The sequence below is a fragment of the Taurulus bubalis genome (assembly GCF_910589615.1).
Source record: "Taurulus bubalis genome assembly, chromosome: 2".
Taxonomy (NCBI): Eukaryota; Metazoa; Chordata; class Actinopteri; order Perciformes; family Cottidae; genus Taurulus; species Taurulus bubalis.
The window spans coordinates 9,397,670-9,417,165 of record NC_136590.1 but is presented as its reverse complement, the minus strand read 5'-3'; the positions used below and the strand labels follow the sequence as shown (position 1 = coordinate 9,417,165).

The 19,496-nt window shown below is 40.8% G+C and overlaps 4 protein-coding genes across 4 annotated transcripts; 3 read left to right on the top strand and 1 right to left on the bottom strand.

Annotated features, from left to right (window-relative positions):
• The first annotated feature begins 135 nt into the window (after positions 1-135).
• Positions 136-2,610, top strand: anapc16 (anaphase promoting complex subunit 16). The gene is made up of 4 exons (XM_079236644.1): positions 136-260; positions 564-717; positions 1,835-1,909; positions 2,004-2,610. Exons 2-4 carry the CDS (start codon positions 576-578, stop codon positions 2,111-2,113), a joined length of 327 nt encoding a protein of 108 aa, XP_079092770.1. The 5' UTR covers positions 136-260; positions 564-575; the 3' UTR covers positions 2,114-2,610.
• A 1,743-nt stretch (positions 2,611-4,353) lies between these two features.
• ddit4 (DNA-damage-inducible transcript 4) lies at positions 4,354-6,187 on the top strand. Its single transcript, XM_079237105.1, has 3 exons — positions 4,354-4,478; positions 4,732-4,964; positions 5,072-6,187. Exons 2-3 carry the CDS (start codon positions 4,781-4,783, stop codon positions 5,560-5,562), a joined length of 675 nt encoding a protein of 224 aa, XP_079093231.1. The 5' UTR covers positions 4,354-4,478; positions 4,732-4,780; the 3' UTR covers positions 5,563-6,187.
• Positions 6,188-7,563: 1,376 nt separating this feature from the next.
• Positions 7,564-10,652, bottom strand: dnajb12b (DnaJ heat shock protein family (Hsp40) member B12b; the record flags this gene model as incomplete). Its single annotated transcript, XM_079214535.1, has 9 exons — positions 7,564-7,657; positions 7,773-7,915; positions 7,998-8,170; positions 8,671-8,780; positions 8,988-9,046; positions 9,156-9,329; positions 9,483-9,628; positions 9,739-9,904; positions 10,520-10,652. The coding sequence occupies 8 exons, from the start codon at positions 10,650-10,652 to the stop codon at positions 7,794-7,796; spliced, it is 1,083 nt and encodes a 360-aa protein (XP_079070661.1). The 3' UTR covers positions 7,564-7,657; positions 7,773-7,793.
• Positions 10,653-12,328: 1,676 nt separating this feature from the next.
• Positions 12,329-18,375, top strand: scd (stearoyl-CoA desaturase (delta-9-desaturase)). The gene is made up of 6 exons (XM_079214575.1): positions 12,329-12,406; positions 12,673-12,928; positions 13,927-14,057; positions 14,160-14,365; positions 14,780-15,012; positions 16,139-18,375. The coding sequence occupies exons 2-6, from the start codon at positions 12,694-12,696 to the stop codon at positions 16,336-16,338; spliced, it is 1,005 nt and encodes a 334-aa protein (XP_079070701.1). The 5' UTR covers positions 12,329-12,406; positions 12,673-12,693; the 3' UTR covers positions 16,339-18,375.
• The last annotated feature ends 1,121 nt before the right edge of the window (positions 18,376-19,496 follow it).

Genomic DNA, 19,496 nt, shown 5'->3' with positions numbered 1-19,496 from the left:
TGCTTTACGGCAGCAAGGGGCCTGGTTTCATGTTTAGTAGATCTACAAGCGACCGCTCCGTGAACGTTGACCGAGGCGAGCCATCCGCATTAGTTGAGCCAAGATGGCCGTCACTTCAAACGTAAAACGCTGTCTTTAGTCGTAAACTAGTAGCAAGATAAAATAAACAACACAACCAACTGCACGGCTTCAAAGTCGTTATATATTTACGTGAACGTCGACGGGGAGTTAACGTTATATTGTTTGGAGGGGGATAAAAGGTAATGTAGTCATGTTTAGTCCTGCAACATTCATGGTAAATGGCCGTTGCTCACCAGGACAGTTAGCTTTCCTGCTAGCCACTTAGCATTGTTGTCGCAGTTAACAACTTGCTGTCGGATTGTAACGTTTCTATAAAAGCAAAGAAAGCAAACCTACTAACTTTAGCTCAAGTATTGTGTGCTATGGTGACATCACAGACTGTGGAAACTAAAACGCGAGCCTGCCATACTAATGTTTACCGAAGTATAACAACAGCACAACATGATTTATTGTGTGTGTGTGTGTGTGTGTGTGTTTTAAAGTTCTCCAAGGTCATGGCAGCTTCTTCTTCGTCCTCCTCTGCGGGAGGTGTGAGTGGCAGCTCGGTGACCGGATCTGGATTTAGTGCCTCAGAGCTCATCCCCCCAAGAAAAGTCCTGTACACGTATCCTAAAGGTGCAGGTGAAATGATGGAAGGTAAGATAATACACAGCCAAAGGCGTATGGGCTTCAGCTGTCTCTCTCCTCTGTGCATGTATGTTGTTCTAGGTCATTTAAAATTGAGAAAACACTGGGCCCCTCACACAAGCGTTACACTTCCTGAGATTTGAGTCCAGTGCATTTTACATTTACGTTTATGTGTCAGAGCTAAACATCTGTTTTCTGAATGCAACATACAAGCCAAACTCTGAAAAATGACTGACACCAACCTTTGTCTTTTAATGAAGTCACATCACAAAGCTCGAAAGTCGTCTTTCTTTTCACTGAACTCCAAAATACTCATTGCCAACATGTGTCTGAACCAAGCTTTGGCTAAGTCTTTGGTATCATGCAAATGTCTGCTTTACCAGAAGCCACATATACATGTGTGTATTGGAATAAAAGGCAATCTGTCTCAAGCTCAAAATACACTAATTCCTGTGGTTAGTTTGGCTTTTGTATAAAAACACAAAGTTTGCACGGCTAATTAGAATAACTGCCTTGCAGATGTTTGCCTTCGCCAACCAGTCAAGTTGCAGTTTACATCCCCATCTGTCCAAAATCTCATCCCTTCATCATTTTGTCCTAGTAGATATTTGTGTAAAATTGTCACGATTAGCATATACATTATTGCGTTACAGCCACAGGTCACAGTGACCCTGACCATTGACCTTTACCACCAAATACTTCACCTGTTCTCTGACACGTGGAAAAGGTTTGGACATGATGTACCTACGCGTGTTTACGTCTTTCAGTTCCTTACTGGAGGAATGTAACATTTATCTGGCAGCTTCAAGCAAACAGTGAGTATCTACAGTATACTGGGGAAAACGGTAATAGTGTGATGTTCGCTCGTTGGCATGGCATCCAGTTAGGAAGAGGTGTAACACAGTGATGAATAGGACTGCAGTAATGCCGAAGGTCTTATACTCTTCCTCTTTTTTAATTCAAAACTCTGATAGAGTGAATATATTATTATATATTCACTCTTTCTGGTGAAGCATGAACGCTTCATTTAGAGACACTAGTGAGCTATTATCTCTGTGAACATCAAGGCTTTGATTACGTCTTCACCGCCATTTAACTTCTTCTTTGCTTCTGTGTTTCTTATTAGATGGCTCTGACAGATTTTTATGCGAGTCTGTATTCAGCTACCAAGTTGCCTCCACACTTAAACAGGTCAAACATGGTAAGTCAAGTAACTGTATATGCAAAATGTGTTTGTTTAGGTTGATCCATGACAACCTGATCCCTAATATAGTAAGTACTGTGTGTATTTCCAGATCAACAGGTGTCTCGAATGGAGAAACTGGCGAGCTTGGTGGAGGAGCTGGAAGCAGATGAGTGGCGGTACAAACCGATTGAACAGCTATTGGGATTTACACCGTCTTAAATAGAGAGACCCAGAGGCCTTTAGTTAAATATTCAGCCAAATTAAAGGAGGTGGCTTATTTCAGTTTTTTATGGTTTCATTATATATTATGAGTGTGAAATATCTGGTGATACTGAATGTGAGATGTATTAGTTAATCACTTTGACTATTGTATGTGTGGTTTTCTTTTTATAAAACTATTGTACTTGGCATACTATAATAAACCACTGTCAACAAAAACCTCTTTGTTATGTGCTAATGACTAAATAATTAAAACTGTTGTAATAGATTTTTCAACTGTTTGAGGCTAATAAAGGTGTTTTTCCAGTCCAATCTGCTCTTAGCCTCAGTGATTAGAGAAATAATATCTTTCGTAACGTACCCTGAAGTGAGGCATTTTTTTTTCCACATGACTGCACTGTAACTCATAAATCTGGAAACCTGCTCTTTCTCTCCTCATGGCTGCTCACTCCAACAGCACAAAGAGAGCTTGTAAATAAAGCCATACTTGGACATTTCCCTGCTGTTTGTTTGTGTGGTGTTTTCTTGTTATAAACCCACTTCCCCGAGTTAATTTCTAACATCTCGATGAGCACCTAAATCTTTGTGCTCTAGTTATTTTTATGTTGAAAATGTCCTCTTTTTCTGTTACACAAGTTTGACACTTGCTGATGTGATTGTTTCTGTACCACTTCTCTGCTGTGTTGACAGCGAGGAAAGGCGCTGGCCTTGGTGTTTTGCTCAGTGAATGAATGTTTTCCAACAAAAGAGGGGTGGGACTGGACAGAATGTACTGTTCTGGGTGTGAACGTCGAAGGCCGAGCCTGTACATAACAAGACACGCCTCCAGCCTCAGCTTAGATTTCCTTTTTAGAGTTCAGAAGTTCGTTATACATCGCACTCGAAGGAATTCACTGAACAGCTTGTTTGCTCATAGTTGGGAAAGGTTTTCTGGCTTTTCAGGAACAATTGCTGAAGCCTTTTAACTTTAATCAACATTTGTTGTAATGGAAAAAGGAACACACTCCCCTCACCCCTCCCCCTCTCGAAACCTTCTGATGACTCAATTTTTTATGTCCCCCTCAGAACATATTGTACCTAAACGTGTTTACGTCTTTCAGTTCCTCCGTGACTTGGAGTACAGTCTGTACAATGTAACATTTATTTGGCAGCGTTCCAATTTTTTTTCTTCTTCAAGCAAACCTTGAGGATGTTGTGTGCACTAACAGCCCAGTCATACTGTACATGAAACAAAACAGCAGTTTCTGCTTTGCGCTATAAGTTTTCTTGCAATTTGCTTAAGTTTCCATCTGATAAAGTATACCATGTAACTGCCACAAACAAACACCAGACACCTTCCTATATATATATATATATATATATATATATATATATATATATATATATATATATATATTATATATATATATATATATATATATATATATATGTGTTTATACAGTCTTCATTATATTATCCACTACATTGCACTGCACCTTAACTGCTTCTCTTTTGCACTCTGGACAGATGCAAAATACATTTCGTTGATGACAATAAAGTTGAATCAGAATGTGAATCTGAACTCATTATTTTTCCCATAGAGTGCTTTTTATGCCTTAATGCACTTTCATGGCACCAGAGTTCTTTGTGTCAGTCATGCTATGCTGTGTAAGCTATCCTGGTGCATTTCTATTGCTCGGCCTGTTTTTTCATTGGTGTTCTGTCTGAGGGCAAATGTAGGAAGATGTACATCTTTGAATAGAAACCAATTATAAGCATATCATCCTGTTCCCAGTGTTGTGTTTTGCAGCCGCTGTGTGTTGTTTTCACCTCTGTGTAGCAGATGAAAAATTATGATGTAATGCTTGAGCAAAACAGGTGACGTAATGTGCACTGCAACATTCAACCAGCTGAGCTTTTCCTGCATGGAGTTTAGTCAAAGCTGTTAATACACTGGATGTGCATACAGCAAAGCCCTTTTTATGCTTATAAAATATTTTAAACAAAGAAATACTATAGGAGCCTACCAAGCCTCGAAAAGTCTCTTTATATTTCTAAAACACTGGGGTCTGCTATTCATCACCCCCAACCCCCCTTCTCCTCCTCCTCCTGTTTGTCTTCTCTGCTGGCATGTTACCAGGCAAGATACAGCTCCGATGCCGTGCCTCTCTTTTTGATTGGACGGCTGGATGCGGGGTGGGCGTGGCCTAGCAGCTCATATATAAACATTGTTGCAGGACAAACCGCAGAGCTTGGCAGCTGGCGTATAGATGAGGCAGCATAGGGGAAAGGGCTTACCAGATGGTTGTTTTTGCAGACAATAACGCTCAGATAACTATCTCAAACATCGACACCGGACTTGATCAGCACCGTTGTCATATAAACTGTAAGTACCACTTCACAAATTGCAGATTTTGCTTGCATGGCAGCTGGTTTTAACAGTTTTACCAGCACGTACGCTACCTTAAACAAAGATGTGCATCCTGTAAACTTGTACTGTTCATATATTCCGTAACAAAGTATACTTCAAATACATGTTACTTCCGTTTACTTATTACTAAATGATGTTGAACTCTTAACTGCTGTCTTTTATCTCGAGTTTGAGTTCTTATCTTTTGTTTTTCTCTTCTCATGAACAGCTAGCCACAGATTCAGCTGATACTGTATAATACTGCAAAGAGGACAACCATGCCCGCTCTCTCTGCAAACACTGATATCGGCAACTCACCCCCTTCTCCAGTGGACAGCAGTCTAAGGAGGCTGTCCTGGGGTAAACTGGTTCAAAGGATGGCTGATTTCAGCACATCTGTCAACAGCAGCAGTATTGAGTCGGGGTCCAACAATGGCAGCAGGAGTGATCTCTCTGACTCAGGTAAACAACGCCTCCAAATGTTTCTAACACTTAATTCTAGGTGAATTAGCCTTTATTGAAATGTTCTTGTATGGCTCCAATGCTCATCCATTGTGTCTTGACAACAGGGTCAGATGTCTCCAGTGACCTGTCTCACTGTAACGAAGACCTGTTCAATGACCCGATGGAGGAGACCATCCTGAAGGACGTGGTGGACCTTATTGCAGGAAGCCTAAAAGATGCCAAAGACTCATTACGATGTGCCAAACTGCTCATCCCCGACAAACTTCTGGAGCACATCGGACAGGAGCTCCTTCACCTGGCAGCCAGTGAGCCCTGCGGCTTAAGAGGGGCCCTCATCGATCTCTGTGTGGAGCAAGGGGACGTCTGCGAGAGCATGGCACAGCTATCTGTGGACCCCTACCTGGCCCCAACCTTTCAGCTGACTTTGGTGTTGAGGCTCGAGTCCGGTGGGCTGTGGCCCAAGATCCAAGGACTTTTTAGCACAAAGTCTCCTTCCACTCCAGTCGTGAGACAAGCGATTAAACTTAGCACTGGTTTCCGAGTGATTAAGAAGAAACTGTATTGTTCCGAGGAACTGCTGATTGAGGAATGTTGAGAAATGTACGGGACTGTCGATTATTTGTTGTCTGCGTTTTTACAACGCCCAGTTAAGCTCACAGAAGGGCCTTATTACTATAACTACATGTATATGATGCCTTCTGAAGTGTAAAGAGGGACTTTGTCATTGTGCAGCCTATTGATCCCACTGTAAGGGAGTTTATGGTACCTGGAGCAGGTGTCACGTTTCAAATTACAATGTGTAACCATCATGGTATAAGTGGTAAATAGGCATTTTGCAAATATGAAAGCGCGTACCTCAGTTTCTATTGAAACGCACAACGGCAGCTAGCTATATGATTATTCTCATTGAAGACCATTGTGTTTTTTTCCTTCTTTTTATACATGGCAATTAATAGTAATGTACGCCAAGTGATGAATTGTCCACCAGACAAGTTGTTAAGGGCCCTAGTGACCGCTTGGATTGAAGAGCAAAGGCTTACCAGTGCTTGCATTATGCAGTTTATGTGCAAGCTACGGCTAAGATTTCAAATGTAAAATGATCTTGTGTCTGTGTAGACCTTTCCTGCTTTAAACTTTATTTATTTGACATTCAAATACTCATAACATTGCACTGTTTTTGTACCTCCATGACTGCAAATAAATTATTTTTTTTAACAATTCTCTTATCCATTGTCTTAATTTTTTTTAATTTGTCAGATTAAAATCCTTCATTAGTAGTTTTATATCCAGATTCTTTATGAGAGAAATAAAACGTACAAAGATGTGTTTGATTCAGCTAAATGTAAAATTACATATATAAAGCTATATGCCAGAATACTAATATAGATGGATCAGCTGACATATGAGCCAGGCATTTTGAGCCACATTAACAACAAATACAAAGTTGCAATACTGAAGAAAGTCACAGGACTGGCAAGTCAAAATTAGAGAGCGGAGTTGCAACAGCTGTCAAAAACAGCTGAGTACATTTGTGGTTAGAGAATGCGACGCTGTGGTTCCTGTCGGGCACGTGCTGCACGTCCCCCAAAATGTGAACGTGCACAAAGCCATGTTTCCTATTCACAGCCCTCAGCCGGCCGACCGGCAGACTTTACATACTGAATGTGCTGACTGAGCTTTTGTCTCCACTTTTTGTGCTTGTTCTGCTCCGAGCAATGAGTCACGTCCAACACGTTTTAAGCATCCATATTTATTTTCATCTGGGAGTAAAAACATGGTGGAGCAAGAACTGTTTTGTTATCTTAGTCCGATAATCATTTTCTAAATAAATAATACAAAACGTAAATAGCATTCTATAAACAAATGGTGTGACAAAAAAATGCTTTTTTCCAACAGACGATGTTCATCAGAGACATTACGTTCAAAAACTAGAACCTGTTAAAGTCCCACTTTGTGGGTAGGCACATCCCTCATTCTCTTGGCTTTTATTGTGAAGTGCCATCAAGTCACGGCATATTATTCTATCCTTAACACAATTAAACGAGGCAAAGTGTAAAGGGATACTTCCTAATTGTTATTTCACTCACACACACATAGAAGAAGACAAATCTCAGGTGACAAACCCAAGACATGAGTGTATGTTCATCAGAGGTTTCACATTATTCCTGCATAGTTGAGAAGGTGCATTTGACATCAAATCAGCAAACTCTCCTCCAACTGCTCTCCTCTGCTGATTTGACTGTGGAAAATTAAAGAGGAAGCGCTCAGTGTGGTATCTTATAGACTGCTACATGAATAACATCTGTACGACTATATCTAACCTCCTTATGTTCCTGTTCCAAACTGCATTATCGCAAAACCATAAAGTGACCTGTGCCAGCTTCATGGCTCTCGTTCAAAACTGGGGCTTGGATTTTTTCCAAAACCCGCTATCTAATCAGGCGGACAAGCAATATTAAGTGTTTTCCCCCTATTTCAAAACATCATATTCGCATTATATTTTAATTTCACATAATAAAAATTCCACAGAAATGGCTTCAACCAGTTTTTGTGGCCAATTTGATGCATTGGGTGCTGGTCTGTTTGTGTTGCTTGTTGAGTCATCTGCAGTCTCCAGATTGTTAAAAAGCATCTATTTACAGCCAATCATCTTTTACAGCCAATAATCTGTTGTGTTTGATTCCAGACACCTGGAGACAAGAAGAAAGAAATAAAGAAAAGCTTTTCCCTTTGTGAAATGAAATAAAACAAGGAGCTCTTTAGAATAAAATATGTTCAGAAATAAGAAACATGTGGAGAACTTACGCTTTACTTATGAAAGCAGCATCAACCGTGTAATGAAGCTGTGATCTCGGACAGCTTGGCGCAGCTCGGTGTGCGAGCCTTCTGTGCTCTTTGGTACAGATCAGTGTCTCCGAAATAGCGAGCTCTGTAAAACATGCCTTCCTCTGCAGAAAATAGAAACAATTAATGAGAGATATATAGGGAAGGGGAATAAATAAGCACAATTTGTGTTCTTGGCAAACATACTCTGTTGTTTCTCCTTCCAGCAATTGTTGCGAAGGTTGGAAACATAATCCTCCTCCACCGTCCGCTCCAAGTTCTTCAAATTCAGTCCAGTGAACTCCCTGGAGAACTGCTCCCCCACATAATATGGCACCTTCAGGTTCTCAGTCAGCCTCTTCTGTGCGTAACCTGCTGACCTGCGTGAAGATAGGACAACGTGTGGGAAAGAGAGAGACAATGACCAACAACAGATGACAGATCTGGAACCGTCCGTCTCTGTTAAACATGACTCATGGCTGATAACGGCTCAGAAGTGTATTTGAAACACAAAGGCGATGCAAAATGGAGCCAGCAATCCTCGAAAACACACAAGGGATCTGTGATTATTTGAAATGAATTGAGACAGCATTAAGATGTTATTTCTAAATCAAACCAGAAAGTCATTACAATGGATTTGTCTTAGGAAGAAAGTAAGTATGAAAGTAAATCTACTTTTGGGTTAGTTAATCTAAAAATCAGTGAAATTTCAAATATGGCTTGTAAGCAAATAGCAAGAATAACATAACTATAAAATATAGAAAATATTGTGGCATTGTGAAGACATTTACAAGTGGATTGGAATTGTGTAGAGCAACAGTTAGTCTTGTTATTTAACATCCTTCTCGGGCAGGTGTTCTGAACACGGATTCACACTCACGGCCTGTAGCTGAGGCTGTACGCGGGGTTGTTGACCATGATCTGACTGAGGGCCGACACGATAACCAGGATGAGGATGGGCATGACCTGCACGAAGAGAGCAAAGCCTCCCTGCAAAGAAAACGTTGCAGTGTCAAAACCCCACAGCTGAATCAATCGTTTTGTTTAAAAAAATCTCTGAAAGACACTTGAATATTGCAAAATGTCACCTCAAAAAAGGTAAAATGATTCAACATCTCCCCCTGCTGTTTGACAAGAACTTTACATTATCTGCACATCTTCAGTTTGCAGGAGCACTAATAACAACATCAAACTCACTTCTCGCTGTCGCTCTCTTCCCTCTCGCCTTTGGTAACGCATCCGCCCATTAGCATTACCTAGATCAATGTAGCACATGTAGCACTTAATAGACAGATCATAACAAGCATGACATAGAAAACACTGTCTCACAAGCGTGGCGTGAAAACACAAAGCAGCGGCACTTACTTGATGGATAACCTCCTCCAAAAAACATGTTAAAGAGGTCTTCAGGGGAAATATCTGGCTCAAAGTTTCCATTGTCCGGGCTGTGTTTCGAAGGATGCCTCCTCTCTTCGCCATATTGATCATACTGTTGTCTTTTGCTCGCATTACTCAGAACAGCATACGCATTCCCAATAGCTGCAAGAAGTGAAACAATGAATAAGTCAAATGAAGTTTCATTATCATAAAGAAGGGCTAAAACACACCTTCTGTAGCCATAATTATAGTCTCTATTTCGGCTTTTCTGCATGACACTAAGGTCGGTGATGAGTGAAAGTTCCTGCTGGTCACCTTTAAACGCCTCTGTCGCACCAGGAGCGTGATTCTTGTCTGGATGGAACTTCAAAGCAAGTTTTCTATATGATCTTTTGAGTTCATCTTCAGGGGCGTCTGCCTGGACCCCGAGAATTTCATAGAAGTCTTTACATTGTTTTATCCTGTGTAGAGAACACAGGGTTCTCGGTGTTAGATGTCATATTAAGGCTAAACATATGTCAGCCATGCCTTCAATAAACCCTCTGAGTTTTCACATGATTTACAGCCTTACCTCCTCACAGCATCTAGCTGGTCTGCCGTGTAGGATTTTGAGGTGTCTGAAGACTTTTCTTCAGGTCTGGCATCCTCGCTGTTGCTCTGCCGCTGCCGAGGCCCTGAGACCCCACTGAAGTCTTGTCTGGGTGTAAATCCATTTTTTGCTATTACCTCCAGTAGTACTAGAAGGGATACAATAACATGAAAACAACATAAAAAGATATCCAGACATGCATTCAACAGGACCCCTTGTAAAAGGGATTAAACAATATAAATGTGATTTTCCTGGATAAATAAAGGTTACATAAATGCAGTGTATTTTTTGTGTGCTGTGTATTGTATTTGTGTATTATGGTGTCCTCTTGGTCCGGAGCTGGGAGGGATGGTTTTAGGGATATTGTTATTATTATTATTATTATTATTGTAAATTCAATACAACACATAATAAACTTGTTCTCTGGGATCTCGGGGGTATTTGTGCCCCTCTGCCACCCTTACCCTGTAGTCAACAGACTTTCTAGGCTTGGCTGTCTAATAAAAAAGCAACTGATACACAGAGCACATCTGTTTCATGCTGAGCAGCTGCACATAATATGTAATAACATTCCTACAAGCTTGTCTTGAAATGACAACATTATCAAAGTAATTAACCCAGCTAGCTCGCTAGCTAGCAAAGGCCCCGGCTACATGAGCCGCGCAGCTCATCCGGGATGCAGGTGATGCTGCAGGTGATGATGCTGCTGCAGACTTCCCCGGCTGATGCGCCCCTTTCGCACGGCTCGGCCATCTTAACTCACCCTTCGCTTTCTCTGTCGGGAAGAGCCTCTGCGCCTTCTCCAGGAACCTCTGCGCCTTGTCCGGCTGGTCGTTGGTTAACGCCGCAGTTGCAATGTCAATGCAGCGCTCCGCTTCGTCCCTATTTACCTCCATTGCAGCGGGATGAGCTAACTGGACCAGAAGTAAATACGGGCGCCCGCTGATGACGTCATGTAGATGCTGCCCCTCAGTTTGTGTCTTTTTGTTGTTTTTGTTGTTTTTGCTTTTTGCTGAAACCTGACGTTCAAATAGCTTTCTCCTGTCTGCACCCTGTGTGTATGAAGAGAGGTCTGCATGGTGTGAGTGTCGACGCCATGGCTCTTTACCCCCACTAGATGGCGACATAACGTCTTTCTTTAAATGTGAAAACTGATGTATGTGGCAACCCTTTCTGAATTAGGATCCTGTCAAATATATTTGTAACTGTCTCCCCAGTTCATATGGATGGAAATGTATAATACAAATAGTCATATATGTATAGTACGTGATCTGAGAATGAGAAATAAGATTCACGAATGTGGACAGCGATTAGTGCGTATTCACAAATGCGCAACTTCCACTCTCCAACACACAAATACCAAGGATGTAAAACAGTAAATGCACACAGCATAACCCCGATGAATATTAATATTTACGGACACATGTTTACGTAGGTCTAATAATATTCGTCAGCTAACTATGTATACAAATGTTAGAAAAAAAATATGCTGTTTTCTTTTTGTATTTATTTACAGATTATTAAATGTGTGCGCATAGATCGCCTGATACGCACGGATCAGGTTACATGTACGCGCGGAGTCTCGAACCATATGGTGGAGACTATTTCACGGACTGCAGCTCCACACTTATCCACAGACACATGCTGCTTTTAGGTGCGGGTGGAAACTTGGCCATCGAGCAATTTCAAAGTGAGAAAGATGTTTTTTCTAAATTGGTGTCTGCAGATAAAAAAAAACAGGTGGTGCTTGTCTGAGGTCTGAGATAATTAGGTTGAACTGGATGTACTATTACCTCCTGTAAAGGTAACTTATATAACTTCTCAGTATATATGATCAGTAAACGTCGTAAATTATGTTAAAGGGCCTAAGGGCAACAGGCCATAAACTGTATTTATCTAGTTTTAAGGGATAACATCTAAACTGTTTGCAATAAACAGTGGTGACATTTGACCCTGTGTTTCCGGTGTAACGTTGTGTAAAACCATTGATTAACAATTGCAATATTATATTATTATCTGTGTTACTGTACTGTCACCCTTATTTCGAGAGAGATCACTTTTACTAATCTTTATTGTTAAAAGTATTCTTCAATCTATTATACACGTATCTTATTCTGATTGCTCGCATTAGTATGATATTGCTGAGGTGCATGAAAAGTAACGTAAAGTAATAGTAATTGCAGTAGTGTTAGGAGTATTGATTGAAAGCGTGATCGCTAAATAAATTAAATTAAAAGCATATAGTATTACATTATATGATGTAATACACATTTGTAATAAAACATTTAGATCAATTTCACTCTATATGTCTAGACAGCTGCGGCGGCTCTCCAGAGAAGGTAAATGTACATCTGGCAGGAGAATGAATAAAAGGTGAACAGCAGATAACCAGGCAGCCAATCAGAGCCCGAGTTCGAGGCGGCATCCGAGCGCTGATTGGTCCATCGCGCCTCGCACTCCCCTTATTGATGCGTTTGCTGCGGAGCCGACGATCTCGCTCTCTCTCTCTCTCTCTCTCCCTCTCTCTCTCTCTCTCTCTCTCTCTTTCTCTCTCTCTCTCTTTCCCTTTCCCTGTTACAGTAGTTTTCACCCACATTCATCTCCGTCTTTCACAGCCAGGATCTCTTTTCTACTCGTCTGCTTCTCTTTGGTGAGTTACTTACCTTCCGTTGAGTTACTCTACAGGTGTAACACGAGTGTTACGCAACGCAGCAAAAAACGTCGTAGCCATACTGTCGTAACGTTATGTCAGCGAGAAAGAAGTCAGCATCATTGTTACATTGCCATCCTCTTCCTCGTCAGCTCGACGGGCTATTCGCCGGTTAAGTCTGCTTTTACCACCGAAACACGGAAATTAGCCATTTATCTTATTTTTGTTTATTTGTTTTGTGTGTGTGTGTTTTTTACCGCCCATAGCATCACCAAACAGCAGCCACGATGACGGAGGCGGAGGCGTTGGTGAAGAAGCAGCAGCACAAGTCGAGCAACGGAAATGTTCTTCCAGAAGCCGCCAGAGAAGACGTGTTTGATCACACATACAAAGAAAAAGAAGGGCCCAAACCTCCCTCGACCATCGTATGGAGAAATGTCGTGTTGATGACACTATTGCATATAGGCGCCGCTTACGGCGTGTTCCTAGTCCCTTCAGCATCTCCTTTGACCTTGCTTTGGTGTAAGTACAATCCTACCTGTTACAGTTTTCCTGCGACGGATGGGTGTTTGTTTTTGGGCCATTTTTCCGTTGGTGGAATACAGTGTTTTACCGAAATTACAGCTGTTATGTCACCCGTTGCTGCAAGCGAAAAGTGTCTGCACGGATTGTGTGCATGCTCCTCCCAGTATTCTGCATGTAGTGGGGATTATAGATCAGGACATATATCACCAGAGATTTCATGTCACAGCAAGTATTTCAAAGCTGCACAGTGTGTGTGCTTGTCACGAAATGCACGGTGTGCTTCTTAACAAGAGGCACCAACTATCATGTTTTTTTAATTTTAGAATAAAGTAACAGTATAATAGGACAGTATTAAATAGTTATTACCCAAGCTGCATCCTGCTTTATGACTTACAAAAAAATTCTTGGAATTTATTGGAATGTGTGTTTGCTATGAATGTAAAACCCCAGGGGCTGCACATGTGAATGGATTTCCAGTCTTATGAAAGCAATATTCAAACGGTGTTATCCATTCAGTCAGCATCTGACATGAAGTAACCTTATTACCAAGTGACTGTCACAGTTTCATGCAACTTGTCATGTTTATTTAAACTCTCTTGAGATAAAGTAGGCTTGTACAAACCAGTTAATTCAAAGGCACATTTGAATGATCTTCAGCTATACACGCTGTGCAGGAAAGCCAGTGTGATTCATTTGATTGTATTGTGGAGATTGCCTTGGAACAAATTGCCAAATAAGTAATGAGGTGAAAAAAATGCAACAGTGCACTCATAATTTCAGCTTTTTGAATGACTATTCTGCTGTTTATTCTATTCTACTCCCCTTTAGTCACACATATCTAATAATGTAACATGGATGACTCACTTGCAAAGCATCACTTGTTGCAGGAACACGGAGAGTACAAGTGTACCAAAAGCATGTGATGCTGAGATATTACTATGTGCAGTATTTGAATTGCTAGCAGTACTAATTAGTTTTTGCATTTCTCTTCACAGCCTTACTTTGTTTTTTTATAAGTGCTTTAGGAGTTACTGCAGGAGCTCATCGCCTGTGGAGTCACAGATCCTACAAGGCCACACTACCTCTAAAGATCTTTCTTGGTTTGGCCAATTCCATGTCATTTCAGGTAGGCACAATTACCACTGTGGTAATAGCAGTTTGAATTACTGTGTAACGACCACGTTGTCTCTACAGTGTATGCAATCGCTGTCTTTACCTGAACCCACAGAATGATATCTTTGAGTGGGCTCGAGACCACAGGGTTCACCACAAGTTTTCGGAGACAGATGCTGACCCGCACAACGCCGTCCGGGGCTTCTTCTTCGCTCACATTGGCTGGCTGATGGTGCGCAAACACCCGGACGTCATTGAGAAAGGAAAAAAGCTGGAACTCAGTGACCTGAAGTCTGACAAAGTTGTGATGTTTCAGAGAAAGTAAGTGGCTTCAGTCAAGGATTGATTTTACACTTGGGGTATTTAACCGAAAAAAAAAGGTGCACTTTCCTCCTATGGGAGGACCGTAAACAGTCAGAATTGTTCTTCATTGTTTTATTATCTGATATGTCAAACACAAATATAGAGCAAAGAAAGGACAATTCAACCCGTTAACTTGCTGACGCTGCAGAGTTGTGTCGGTCGTAATTCTGGTTTAGCAAGGTGTGTGTCAATTACTAACTTGTCTTTTGTGCATGTTGAGATTGGTCCTCACGGGTGACTTAAGTGAAAACTGTCGTGTTAAAGAAAAGCAGGAGAAATCCCACGTCTCACGAGCAGTATTTGTGTGTTTATGTCGTACTGAGTAAACAACTCCATTCTCTCTGCTCTCCACCCGCTCTGTCTCCTCGACAGGTATTACAAGAGGTCCGTGCTGCTCATGTGCTTCTTCGTCCCCATGGTCGTGCCTTGGTACATGTGGGGGGAGTCTCTGTGGGTGGCGTACTTCATCCCCGCTCTGTTGAGGTACACCTTGGTGCTGAACGCCACCTGGCTGGTCAACAGCGCGGCTCACATGTGGGGAAACAGGCCCTATGACAAGACCATCAACCCCAGGGAGAACAAGTTTGTCGCATTCAGCGCTATAGGTATGAAACGCACTCGAGCATGCGCTCTCACTGAAAAGAAAAGATAAGGATGTAATGAAAACAGGAATTTTTGGACTCAGGAACTGTCAGGAAAGTGCAAATATTCAGTTTGGCAGGATCACTTTACGTTGCACCTGCACAAGAGTTTGTGTGATGTAGGTCAAGTTACGCCTAAACCAGTTTGGCAACCAGTGATAGTAGAACGGTACATCGCAAAACAAATAGGCAACTCATTTAAAGCCTGACTTTAACATTTTTATTCATGCTGAAGATCAAAGTTATTCCCACTCGATCCACCTCCTTGACAAACCAATAGGAGTCACTAGTGCAGCTAGAATAACTATTTTAAAAGACCTGGACATGGAACTAGATGTTCTAAGATGGCACCCAGTTCAAGAAAGTTGCTCACCAAAAATATAGTTACAAAAATGATATGCTTTAGTGGTTTTAGGCTTAAGCCAAACTGCCGTGAATATAATGTACTAACGTGAATGTTCAAGACTTTATTCCTAAATTGACCCAGTGGCTCATCTTACATTCGTTTTTTTTCTACAAAACTGTACGGGAGAAAGAACCAGGGGGTGTCACATGATCCTGTAATTCTAAATGTGGCCACTACAACAAAATCAACCCTTTGACTCTCCACTAAGAATATCTCCCGCTGAAACTCCGTCCAGCTGTCAGAGCTGCCATGGAGCCAACGCTGTAACTAACTGCACTTTCTGAACAAATAAAGTCTAACTTAGGGAAAACTAAAAAGGGATTTGAGATTGAAGCAGACAGAAGGGTCCCCAAAATGCGATTGAAGGATATATCCAGATAGAAGCCGAAGCCTACAGATCACAATGTTAAAGCAAACCCCGCTCATCACCTGGTGATCGAGACAGAAGAGAATGAAATTAAATCACAACCCGTTTACTTCCAAACCGGGTCGGTCTTTATTCACTGATGCAGTCATTTAAAAGAAAAAGCAGCATTCAGTTTCCATTCAGTAGCTAGCGTAGCATAAAAGTGCTCACGCTAGCTAAAGAGTTGCTAACGTATTCTGCTAACGTTAGCTCCACAGGTTGTGACTGGAAATGATTTCATGATTTGCTCACCCCGTTTTTTTTCTTGTAACTTACAGGTGAGGGATTTCACAACTATCACCACACGTTCCCCTTTGACTATGCAACAAGTGAGTTTGGCTGCAAGATGAACCTTACCACTTGTTTCATCGACCTCATGTGCTTCTTGGGCCTGGCCTCGGACGTCAAGAGAGGGTCCCGTGACCTGGTCCAGGCCCGATTACAGCGCACCGGAGACGGAAGCTTACGGAGTGGCTAAGATGGATGGATGCATTGGGGTCAGCTTCGGGGGAAAAACAATCGAAAAGAAGAAGCTTCACAGTCCTTTGACAGCTATACATTTCTCATCCACTGAGGATAAAAGTCATCTTCATGAGGGCCTTGACAACATTTTGTAGCTGTAACTAAATCATTTGTTCAAGCTGGATAAAAAAACAAACACATTTTTGCAAAGCTCTTTGCCTTGGTTTCTGTTCAGACAGACCATGGTCCTGCAAAGACGCTTTAGATCTGAAGTAGATACATTTTAAAAGTCAACTTTATCCTCTGCTGCTTTTGCCACTTTGGTGTGCATCCTTCATGCAAGGTCAGTCATGTAGCTGCTCGTTTTATGTAAGTATTACTTAATTATTAATCAAAATAGATCAGAAGTGGAGCTCTAAAAAAAATATGGAGTAACAATATTTCAACTGATAAGATATGATACGTATAGCAGACTGTTGTCGTTGCTTGTTTACAGACAGTTTTTGCCGTTCTCATACACGGGCAATACACTTTTTGAGCGCTTTAAGATCTCGGCAAAAAAAGGGATGAGAGTTTGAATGATGTTGTTTGGCTTTAATGAAATACGGCACATGATGGAAGAGTGAGGGAACCCAGAACTTCTTCTTATAACCTGATTATACTGACAACAGAGTCCTGCAGCGTGTTGCAGTATGTACCCAAATAAGTAGAAAAAAACTAAAGACTAATACATAGCGTATGTAGTTTGTGTAGTAAATGGATTGAGTATTCCCCAGACCATATAGGTGAGGCATTTATCATTAAATAGCAAACTGCCATTCAAGTTTACCAGTTAGATACATGTAATTTGAATTTAGTACCATGCCATGTTTAATCGACTTTTTGTGTTTTTAAGGAATATATCATAGTGCCAAGAGCGTGCCAATTGTGAACATATGTAAAAGCATCGTAATGGTCCACACTTAAGTCGATATTGCTTCTTCACCCAACATCATTGTGGAAGTTTTCTAACAGTGTGGCATCAGTGGCTTTGCTTCCTCTTTTATCCAACATGTCCCTATTTTGTCCAGAAACATCTGCAGCAGAGATCTCATTGGTCGATGTAGCAGCCAGTCATGTGACAGTTCTGGTGTTACAAAACATCATGCCACCCATGCATGATGATTTACTGTCGTAGGTGTTGTGGTGAGGTGTTTTATCGGTAACTCTAATGGCAGAGCTGTGTCTATTTTTGTAACGTACTGTGGAGCTGCATCGCATTTGGATCATCAGAACTGTTGCCTTGGTGATTTCTGAGACGGGGTCGGGTTTCCCTTTGATGTCCTACAAAGCTGATTGTCATTGCTAAATTTTAAGTGCATCAATGTTTATGCTCATCTCCAATTCTGGTGTGCGGAATGCTTATATTATCTTATTTATGTATTTATTTTAGTTTTTTCCCCCTTATAGACTTTAAAGAAAGATTGCTCAACCAGTTTTCTGCATTCCAATATTTGGAAGTAAAATAAATAAAATTTGAGCTCCTGTTTATTTTATAAGAGTCAGGATACAACCTATTGCCTTATGACTTGCATTCATTCCTGATCTTCTTCGCGCCAAATCTGACCAAGGTCCATGTTTACAGGCTGAAGCACCAGATGGAACATTGTTTTTTATTCTGAAAACACATTTAATTTAGGTAAATTGACCACATCAATTGACAAAAACAAGTGCTTTAAATTAGAAATATAGGACAGAAGTTCATATTCCAAGAATACAAATTTGCCTGCTGCAAATGTTCAATCAACAGATTTAACCTGCAACATATAGGCCCTGATGTGCCAACTAGTTTCAACCCATCAGGTGCTGTCGTGAGCGATGTTAGAGCATCATCAGAGCACCTAACAAAACCCGACAGTATCACAAGCCATGCAAACAACTCCTGCTGCCCGGAACGGCAGAATCAGCATTTTTCCTAATTACAGGATCAAAAGGTTGTCAGTCTGAATGATAATGTCAAATTTGAACTGTACTCTATTCTGAAATAAAATTCACAATATTTTCAATACACACAATTAACAGTTGTTTCTCTTCTTTTTTTCGTCCTGTTATTCATTGCGTCTCTCTGATATTTATCCGCACTTCAAAGTCTTGGAATTTTCTGAAAATGTAACTTAGTTTACACACAGCCACATTGATTCTCCCTGTAAAGTGCCTCTTACATTTTTTTAAAGTTCAGATTCTGGTACAGATATGAACATATTTCTGACGTGAACCTCCGTCATAAGTGAAACAGGTGATACAGCTGCTCCTGCTGCAGCCCAACAACAGCAAACTACCTGCAGAAGGATTAAGTCTGATTCTGAGAAGATTAAAGGCAGTCATCATGGCTGGGCTCTTCATCAGTTTTGAGGAAGAAGCCTGTTCTTCTGGCTGAATATGACTCACATTGTTGGTGCACATTGTTCCCTATGAATAGGAAAGTACTTGCAGAATGGTTGCTGTCAATGTCATATATACTAAAAGGTTACCGGTATTATTATTGATGCATCAAAGTTTGGAGTAACGTAGTATTGTCACATTTTTGTACAGTTAAATTTATTCAACCTAATAGCTTGAATGTATTTTTTTGTGTGGAGATGACCATCTACAGTTTCCTGGTAACAAACCAACTTGGGTTTTTCTGTTCCCTGGTTAGTTTTCGGTCTTCTGTGGTGAAGAATTCAACACTTCCCGTTTGCCGCTCAAATAAGTGTGCAAGTCAAATATATCCCAGCTATTTAATACTCAAAGTATTGCCTGCACACTGAAAAGTGTTCAATGGGTTCACACGAGCAGAGAGGAATGTAGGGCCAGTGTGGGACCAGATATTTGCTTATTACGTCAGACTTTTTCAGGTCGAGGAGTTATCAATGCTGAAAGTATTTGTTGAGTCATCAATTAGTTGATCGTTTAAGTCATTCATAAACCAAAAACATAGCCTGATATTGTCTCAAAAGTAAGTACTTAATTATAAATTGAATATCTTGTTTTGCATTGTTACAGTCTGGGAATTTTTTACTTGTTTCTGGAATGTTATAGACTCATTTGATTCATTATATATTCATTTCATTATCTTTAAAAGAAACAAAAATAGCAACTTTACAATGAAATACTCTACTAAAATTGCATTAGCATGAACATATAAGTAGTGCC

Coding starts and splice junctions, on each gene's coding strand:
- anapc16 (XM_079236644.1), top strand. CDS start 576: ATGGCAGCTTCTTCTTCGTCCTCCTCTGCGGGAGGTGTGAGTGGCAGC. Junction 718..1,834: donor TGCAGGTGAAATGATGGAAG/GTAAGATAATAC, acceptor GTTTCTTATTAG/ATGGCTCTGACAGATTTTTA. Junction 1,910..2,003: donor ACTTAAACAGGTCAAACATG/GTAAGTCAAGTA, acceptor GTGTATTTCCAG/ATCAACAGGTGTCTCGAATG.
- ddit4 (XM_079237105.1), top strand. CDS start 4,781: ATGCCCGCTCTCTCTGCAAACACTGATATCGGCAACTCACCCCCTTCT. Junction 4,965..5,071: donor GAGTGATCTCTCTGACTCAG/GTAAACAACGCC, acceptor TCTTGACAACAG/GGTCAGATGTCTCCAGTGAC.
- scd (XM_079214575.1), top strand. CDS start 12,694: ATGACGGAGGCGGAGGCGTTGGTGAAGAAGCAGCAGCACAAGTCGAGC. Junction 12,929..13,926: donor TCCTTTGACCTTGCTTTGGT/GTAAGTACAATC, acceptor TTCTCTTCACAG/CCTTACTTTGTTTTTTTATA. Junction 15,013..16,138: donor TGTCGCATTCAGCGCTATAG/GTATGAAACGCA, acceptor TGTAACTTACAG/GTGAGGGATTTCACAACTAT.